The sequence below is a fragment of the Lolium rigidum genome, chromosome 1 (genome assembly GCF_022539505.1).
Source record: "Lolium rigidum isolate FL_2022 chromosome 1, APGP_CSIRO_Lrig_0.1, whole genome shotgun sequence".
In the NCBI taxonomy this organism is placed as follows: domain Eukaryota; kingdom Viridiplantae; phylum Streptophyta; class Magnoliopsida; order Poales; family Poaceae; genus Lolium; species Lolium rigidum.
This window is the reverse complement of record NC_061508.1, coordinates 356,675,824-356,684,806: the sequence shown is the minus strand read 5'-3', so window position 1 is coordinate 356,684,806 and position 8,983 is coordinate 356,675,824. Positions and strand designations below refer to the sequence as shown.

Below are 8,983 nucleotides of genomic sequence, written 5' to 3'. Positions count from 1 at the left end.
ATGACTATGTAGACGAATAAACTAAACGTACAGTCTAGTAAGGTAGATGAACAGATCACATCTAAACAAGACAAACCGCTCGCATCTACCACATATACTAGAAGAAGAAACTCTAACGTAAACCGAAAGAGAAACGACAAGAGCACGTACTTCACAAAGCAGCGTCGTTGTCGCCCATGTTGAGGTTGTCGAAGAAGTTGCTGAGATCCGGGAAGAAGTTGTCGGTGTGGAGGAACTCGTCGTCCGAAGACGACGTCGTGCTGCCGCAGTCGCGCCGGAGCGCTCCCCAAAAACCTGATTGCCCCTCACCCGTACAGGTTCACGAGAGGCAGGGTTCCGGAGGCCTACTGTCCCGGCAGTCGGTGCACGCCGACGGACGGGATGAGGAAGACGAAGGCGGCGGCGCAATGAACTGGAAACTGGTAGTCGCATATGTGGCACGTTCAGGCTAGGGTTCTCGTCCGCGCTTATATAGTGAGGCTCGGGAAGGTCGTGGGACGCAGCCCACGTACGAGTTCACGATCCAGAAAAACCGGAACGAAAACGGCTGAGTTAACGCGTCCGTTAATAGCTCATAATTGTGATTGATTACACAATTAATTTCCCGAACAGCAAAAAGATAAGCTCGGCTCGGCGAGATTCCCGCAACCCGCGGCGCGTCGTGACGTGTCGTGACGAGGCGAGGCGAGGCGAGGCGAGGCGTGGCGGGCGGCGGAGGAGGAGGAGTGCGCGAGGGCTCTCTCTCTTCTCACTCACTTACTAGAACTAGAACAGCCCACCTTATATACCACTCCAACTCTCTCCCAACTAGCAATGTGGGACTAAACTTTAGCCCCCACTAGTGCTGCCACTGATTTATGATATGGGCCATGTGAGTTTTAGAATTTGATAATGGGCCATGGGCCAAAGGCCAAATGCCCACAAATTCCAAGCAATCCCCCACAAACTCTCATTGGCACATCTCATCAATAAGTTTCCAGAACATTGTTTTATATACCGGTATGTCGTGGAGACTGTTAAGTTGAACTTCCACTTAAAGCTTCATATTACACTAGATTGCAACTTGGATAGTGGACTATGCCTTGAACTACAAGTTTTCTGCGCACTAGCTTCGTACAAAGCCTAGACCGATACTAGGCTGCCGCGAGGCTTCCTCGCGGTTTGGAGCTTATACGTCATACTCCAGGGCCTTTCATGAGTTTACTAGAGAGCACCCAACTCTTATAGATTGCGACGTTTAACAATCGGACTCATATAGATGTGTTCTTCAAAAGATGTTCTGCAGGACAACATCTCTGCTAAAATAAGCCACTTAGAACACATTAAGATAATTATCAACCTGCCATGCAGATTAGGAGAGTATTGCATCTTACGGAGTGGTAAAATTGCTATAGGGATATACTCTCCTCCCAACCGACCAACAGACTTGTCTCCCGCTTCTAATTCACGGGATCTCCGATCACATAGAGTGGGTTACCACCGTGGACAGCTCATAGTGTGGGTCTCATACCCATCTCCCTCGATGCATTTTCTATCACATTTCGTGATAGTCCCTTTGTGAAGGGGTCTGCCAGGTTTCTAGACGTATGGATATAATCCAACGCTATAACTCCGGAGTTTCTCATTCTCCTGACAGTTTTCGGTCTCCTCTTCACATGCCTTGATGACTTCATATTATCCTTAGAACCGTTTACTTTGACGATCACAGCTTGATTATCACAGCTCATAGGAATAGCGGGTATTGGTTTTTCAACCACAGGTAAGTCCATCAAGAGCTCACGAAGCCACTCGCTTCAACAAGTGGCCGTGTCTAATGCTGTGAGTTCTGCTTCCATAGTTGACCTCGTAATGATGGTCTCGCTTGCAAGACTTCCAGAAACAGCGCCACCTCCAAGTGTAAACAAATAACCACTTGTGGCCTTAGTCTCATCAAGCATCAGATATCCAATTTGCATCACTATAACCCTCAAGTACCCTTGGATACCCAGTATAGTGAATGCCATAACTCGCAGTGCCTTTCAAATAGCGCAAAACTCTCTCAAGAGCATGCCAATGAACATCTCCAGGTCTAGACACAAAACGGCTGAGTTTACTTACAGCAAAGGAGATGTCAGGCCTCGTGGTGCTAGCTAAATACATAAGCGAGCCAATGATCTGCGAATATCGCAATTGATCTCTAGCAATTCTTTTATTCTTTTGAATTATCACACTAGGATCATAAGGCGTTGGAGAAGATTTGCAGTCGCTATACCCGAAGCGACTCAGGATCTTTTCCACATAGTGGGACTGAAGCAGTGTAATCCCACCATCGTCATCCTTCAGCAGCTTGATGTTTAAGATCACATCAGCTACTCCCAAGTCCTTCATCTCAAAACAACGAGATAGGAACTCCTTGACCTCCTTAATCACAGTAAGGCTGGTCCCAAATATCAATATGTCATCGACATAGAGACATAGAATAACTCCCTCGCCCCCACCATGGCGATAGTATACACACTTGTCAGCTTCGTTTACAACAAAGCCTTCAGCGGTTAAAGTTCTTTCAAACTTCTCATGCCACTGCTTAGGTGCTTGCTTAAGCCCATACAAAGACTTCAATAACTTACACACCTTTCCTTCTTGACCATCTACTACAAATCCATCTGGCTGCTCCATATAAATTTCCTCTTCAAGCTCTCCATTTAGGAAAGCAGTCTTAACATCCATTTGATGAACGAGAAGACCATGTGAGGCAGCCAAAGATAGTAGCACTCGAATGGTGGTCAATCTGGCAACATGTGAGTATGTATCAAAGAAATCTTCACCTTCTTCTCGGGTATAACCCTTGGCCACAAGACGTGCCTTGTACTTTTCAATAGTACCATCGGGCCTAAGCTTTTTCTTGAACACCCATTTGCATCCCACAGGTTTGCACCCATAAGGACGATCAGTAACCTCCCAAGTTCCATTAGCTAAGATGGAATCCATCTCGCTACTGAATGACTTCCTTCCAAGTAGTCGGCATCTTGAGATGCATAGGCTTCTGAAATAGAAGTGGGAGTATCATCCACGAGGTACACAATGAAATCATGACCAAAAGACTTTGCAGTCCTCTGTCTCTTGCTCCTTTTGGGAGCTTCATTGTCATCCTCCACAGGATTGTCAAAGTGTTCTATAGCCATGGTAGGTTCAGGAAATAATTCCTGAGTAGATGAACTGGGCATCTCCTGAATTGATGAGCTAGACGTTTCCTTCATAGGAAAGATATCCTCAAAGAAAGTCGCATCATTCGACTCCATAATTGTACCAACATGCATGTCGGGTACCTCAGATTTTACTATCAAAAATTTATAGCCAATGCTATGAAAAGCATATCCCAGAAGAACACAATCTACGGTTTTTGGTCCAAGCTTGCGCTTCTTGGGTATTGGCACATTTACTTTCGCCATACAACCCCAAGTTCGTAGGTAAGAGAGTTTCAACCTTTTCCTTTCCCATTCCTCAAACGGGGTAAGGGTTTTGTTCTTTGTGGGGACACGGTTTAGGACATGACATGCAGTCAATATCGCCTCCCCCACCATGCCTTGGATAGACCCGATGTATCTAACATGGCGTTAACCAAATCGGTTAGAGTACGGTTCTTTCTTTCGGCCACCCCATTTGACCGAGGTGAGTAGGGAGGCGTCCTCTCATGGATAATACCATGTTCCGCACAAAAAGAATCAAACTCGTTGGAAAAATACTCTCCACCACGATCAGACCTTAGCCGCTTGATCTTTCGATCAAGTTGGTTTTCTGCTTTAGCTTTAAAGATTTTGAAGTAATTAAGAGCTTCATCTTTAGATTTCAGGAGGTACACATAACAATATTGAGTAGAGTCATCAATTAAAGTCATGAAGTATCTTTTCCCTCCTTTTGTCAATTCGCCATTCATTTCACAAAGATCCGAATGTATAAGCTCCAGCGGTGCCAAGTCTCTTGCCTCCGCAGTCTTGTGAGACTTACGTGGTTGCTTTGCTTGCACACATACTTGGCACTTGGATTTCTTGACAATAGCAAATTTCGGAATTATATTCATATTCGCTAGCCGCGTCATGCACCCAAAATTAATATGACAAAGTCGTGAATGCCAAATATCGGACTCACTATCATTGCAAACATGATTAATAATTTGAGTACATATGTCTGACAGAGATAAGCGGAACAAGCCTCCGCATACATAACCCTTTCCAACAAATTGTCCACACTTGGAAATTACAACTTTATTGGACTCAAAGACCAACTTAAAACCATCTCGACATAAAAGCGATCCGCTAACGAGATTCTTATTAATGGAGGGAACGTGTTGCACATTCTTCAGTTGGATGGTCTTTCCCGAAGTAAACTTCAGATCCACCGTACCAACACCACGAACAGAAGCACGTGAGCCGTTTCCCATCAGCACGGAGGAAGTTGGCTCCACCTGATAAGAAGAAAACATAGACACATCAGAACATACATGTGTATTGGCTCCGGTGTCTATCCACCAATCAGGAGAATTACATACTGAAAGGACTATAGGAGAAGTACCGTACCCAACGTCCTTCATCTCAGTATCAACGCCAATAACAACATTTGCGGACTTGCCGCTGTTCCCACGCCGATCATGGCGTTCTGGGCAATCAGGAGCCCAATGTCCAGGAGCGCCACAAACATGGCAGTTCCCTTTCTTCTTATAAGGAGTCTTCCTCTTGAAGTTGGTTGAGTTTGAGGCTTTGTTCTTCTCGTCAAACTTGCCTTTTCCACTGTTCTTATTCTTAGACTTGTGAGATTGGAAGTTCTTCTTCTGTACCACATTGGCACTGGAACCTCCCTCAAAACTGCGAGCGCGTGTGTCCTTTGCTCTCGCCTTCTCTTCCACATGAAGCGAGCCAATGAGATCCGAAACGGAAAACTCTTGTCTCTTATGTTTCAGAGAAGTAGCAAAGTTCCTCCACGAAGGAGGAAGCTTGGCAATAATGCCACCGGCCACAAATTTGTCCGGTAAGGTACACTTAAACTGCTCGAGTTCTTTGGCAAGAGACTGAATCTCATGAGCCTGCTCGACCACGGAGCGCTCATCAGTCATCCCGTAGTCATAGTATTGCTCCATGACATACGAGTTCGATGCCGCGTCCGAGACCCCAATTTGGCCTCGAGCGCATCCCACGCATCTTTACCATGGTCGAAAGCCATGTACGGGTCAACAATGTTGTCCCCAAGAATGCTGAACAAGGCCGCCTTAAACATGGCGTCGACCTTCTCAAACTTTCCTCGCTCCTCTGCGAGAGAGGCCCCTCAGAGTCTAGCATCCGTGGCGCTAAAACAGCCTAGGTTTGTAAACCATAGAACTGCCTTTGTGCGCCACCTCTTGTAATGCATACCATCAAAGGAGGGAGGTCGAGTAGCGGCAGCAATGCTGCTTGAATTGATTTGCCTATAATCAGGTTTTTGGAGTGTTGAATATATAAGCAAATATCCATATGAAATAATCCATAGAAGTAATTGATAAATCATGACTATGTAGACGAATAAACTAAACGTACAGTCTAGTAAGGTAGATGAACAGATCACATCTAAACAAGACAAACCGATCGCATCTACCACATATACTAGAAGAAGAAACTCTAACAGAAACTGAAAGAGAAACGACAAGATCACGTACTTCACAGCAGCGTCGTTGTCGCCCATGTTGAGGTTGTCGAAGAAGTTGCTGAGATCCGGGAAGAAGTTGTCGGTGTGGAGGAACTCGTCGTCCGAAGACGACGTCGTGCTGCCAGTAGTCGCGCCGGAGCGCTCCCCAAAACCTGATTGCCCCTCACCCGTACAGGTTCACGAGAGGCAGGGTTCCGGAGGCCGACTGTCCCGGCAGTCGGTGCACGCCGACGGACGGGATGAGGAAGACGAAGGCGGCGGCGCAATGAACTGGAAACTGGTAGTCGCATATGAGTTAACGCGTCCGTTAATAGCTCACACAATTAATTTCCCGAACAGCAAAAAGATAAGCTCGGCTCGGCGAGATTCCCGCAACCCGTGGCGTGGCGTGGCGTGGCGTGGCGAGGCGGGCGACGGAGGAGGAGGAGTGCGCAAGGGCTCTCTCTCTTCTCACTCACTTACTAGAACTAGAACAGCCCACCTTATATACCACTCCAACTCTCTCCCAACTAGCAATGTGGGACTAAACTTTAGCCCCCACTAGTGCTGCCACTGATTTATGATATGGGCCATGTGAATTTCAGAATTTGATAATGGGCCATGGGCCAAAGGCCAAATGCCCACAAATTCCAGCAGTTAGTAAGAAAATGCAGTGATCCTGATCCAGTGGCGATGGAAGCCCACGGGGGAGAAGAAGAATCCGAGAAGCTCATCTCAAGTCTGCACACAAACGGGCGTGCCTCCGCTGAGTGGACAGCTCATCTCAACTCTCTGCAGCAGCCAACACGGAAGCACCCGAGCTGGCGGGAGCAGGCGCCTCTGTGCCTGCCGCTGCCGTGGCCATGGCCGGCACGGGGACAAGATGTTGAGAGAATCTCGGCATGGCAAGAGACAGATCAATGGGACGCTGACGCAGCTAGCTCGTGTGGTACTATACAAATTCTACAGCTCAATGCCAATCACCCATGTTCAATATACTACTAATCGTCTGAACGGCTGACAGGGATGAGTGTGCTGCTGCAAATGGCGAGGCATGCCAATTAAACAACTGCGTATACATTTACGTAGGGGAGAGGAAGGCGTGGAGCACAGATGAGGCCTTGAGGCATCATCTACACTACAGCTGACCTGGGAACAGTTCACGCGCGGCACAGCTCGATGAGTCAGGCAGGGCAGACAGCAGACACGGTGCTCGTACCAAGAATCTTTGCTTAATTCGTCGCGCGCTCTGTTGCGTTGCATTATTTGGTCCTAATCATTTGGAATCGATGCATGGATGGATGGTGTGTCCGATTCGACATCGATCGACTGATTGATCAGCCGTGCGTGGTGGCCTTCTCCCGGCGGAATGCAACGGGCAACGCGGCCACCCCGTTCATTGAGCCGGCGCTGGACCATCAAGCGCGTCGAGTCGGTACCAAATCGGCAGACAGGGCCGTCTCCTGTACGCACCTCGCCGGCCGGCACAGCTTTCAAGCTGCTGCGGCCGGGAAAGTCCATGGGGAAATTGGGCGCGAAGCTCACGGACAGGGAGCAAAGCCGGATACAGGCGGCATCGTCGATCGTCGCGGTCGGAAAGCCCCAAATCCAAACAGCAGCGTTGCTTTCGTTTTCGTGGCCATCTTCCGGCTGCTTCCGCTTCTGCTTTCCCAACGAGACGCTTTTGAAGCTTCCGCCAACCTTTCCGGAAGCTCCCCCGGGCCGACCAACCTTTACATTGCTTCGATGAGTTTCCTTCAGTTTCGTCACGCATTACACTTGGTCAGCTTCAAGGCTGACGAGGTAAACAAAATAGCATGGCGAATTTAAAAGGGTGGTCGGCACGACTGCTGCTGCTGCTGCTACGAGTAGCGAGCACTACCGGTGCCATCGAAATCCTCCTGTCAAAAAGAAGAAATGTCACATCTGACAGCAACGGGCTTTCACTTGCTTTGTGGCTCCATCGGTATTTTCAGAGCTCAGACCGAGTAAACACTCACCTACGGCGCGTTGAACTGGCAGTATGTCTCTCGGACGGACGGCCGGCCGGCCGGCGTGCGTTGTTGCAGGGGTTTCGTTTTGTTGACCTCGGCACCACCAGGCACCAGGCTGCTATACGCGCAGCGGGCCTTGAGTCCTCCTCGTGTCTTGGGAGAATGCCATCGAATTTCATCCATGACGTATGAGCGCCTCTGACCAAATGCTCCATCTTTTTTCAGCCACTGTTCGCAACGGATCTTGCGAGACGATGATCGACGGATGATACAAATTACGATTTTTTTCTTCTGCTAGTGTGACACTGAGGCGTGATTCTACTGATCAACTGATCGATCGGTTGCCGCAAACGAACTGTACGACCCAGATCGACAACATACAGAGCTTCATAGTATCTCAGAGAACAAACAGGGTCAATGTGTACGTGTGGTGGTGAAGCTTATGCCGATTTATTCATGTGGGAAACCATCAACCAATCGACATTGCCTGACTTCCTTCTTCAATAATCCTGACTCTGAGTCTATGAACAACGAACACAAGAAGAAATCATCATCTCTAACTACTAGCTGTGGAAGAGGAACTGTGACGCCTGCGCGACGGCGTCGTCGAGCCACCTGCGGGGCTCGTCCATGAGCTCGGGGCTGAGCCTGACCATGAGCACGCAGAACTCCATCTCGCTCAGCGCGCCGTCGCCGTCGAAGTCGCCCTCGGCGAGCATCGCGCGGAGGTCGTCGTCGGACATGCCGCCGAGGCCGAGCAGCGGCGCGTTGCGGCGGAGGCTGGCGAAGGTGATGAGGCCAAGGACGGGGTCCTGCAGCAGCCTGAACCCCGACGCCAGCTCCTGCATCAGGCCCTCCTCGCCCAGCCGCTCCGCCATCACAGGAAGGTAGTCCTCGAAGCCTACCGATTGCTGGGGCTGGGTTTGCTGCTGCTGGTGCGATGCCATGGTGTGAGTTTGATGGTGGTCTTGCCGTTGATGCTTGCTGGTTGCTTGATTGCTTGATTGCTTGGTTCCGAGGTGCGATCGATGGTGGATTGTTGGTGTGGAGTGTGGAAGGTGAGATTGCTTGGTATTTGAGGTGTGATTGATGATGGTTCGTTGGTCTGTGAGTACTAAATAGTGTGGGAGAGGAGGGAATCAGGACAGCTGCTAAAACGAACGAAGCTCTTATTAGGCGGAAGTGCGTGTGTGTCACGACTCACGTCGGGATGTAGGGCGTCACCTAAACCTCTTTTTCTTGAAATAAAATCCTGATATTAAGAGAAACATTGAACAGTACAAAATATCTAAAAAAACGAAAATTACAACAAAAACCTTTGAGATGCATTTCATCTTCCTTCAGACCATGTTGATGAC

General features: G+C 48.7%; 1 protein-coding gene across 1 annotated transcript; it reads right to left on the bottom strand.

The window, feature by feature from the left end:
* Positions 1–8,147: 8,147 nt before the first annotated feature.
* LOC124684671 (calcium-binding protein PBP1-like) lies at positions 8,148–8,572 on the bottom strand. The gene has a single exon (XM_047218941.1). The coding sequence runs from the start codon at positions 8,570–8,572 to the stop codon at positions 8,189–8,191; it is 384 nt and encodes a 127-aa protein (XP_047074897.1). The 3' UTR covers positions 8,148–8,188.
* Between the last annotated feature and the right edge of the window lie 411 nt (positions 8,573–8,983).

Excerpts from the sequence above, each read along its gene's own strand:
- LOC124684671 (XM_047218941.1), bottom strand. The coding sequence starts at position 8,572 with ATGGCATCGCACCAGCAGCAGCAAACCCAGCCCCAGCAATCGGTAGGC.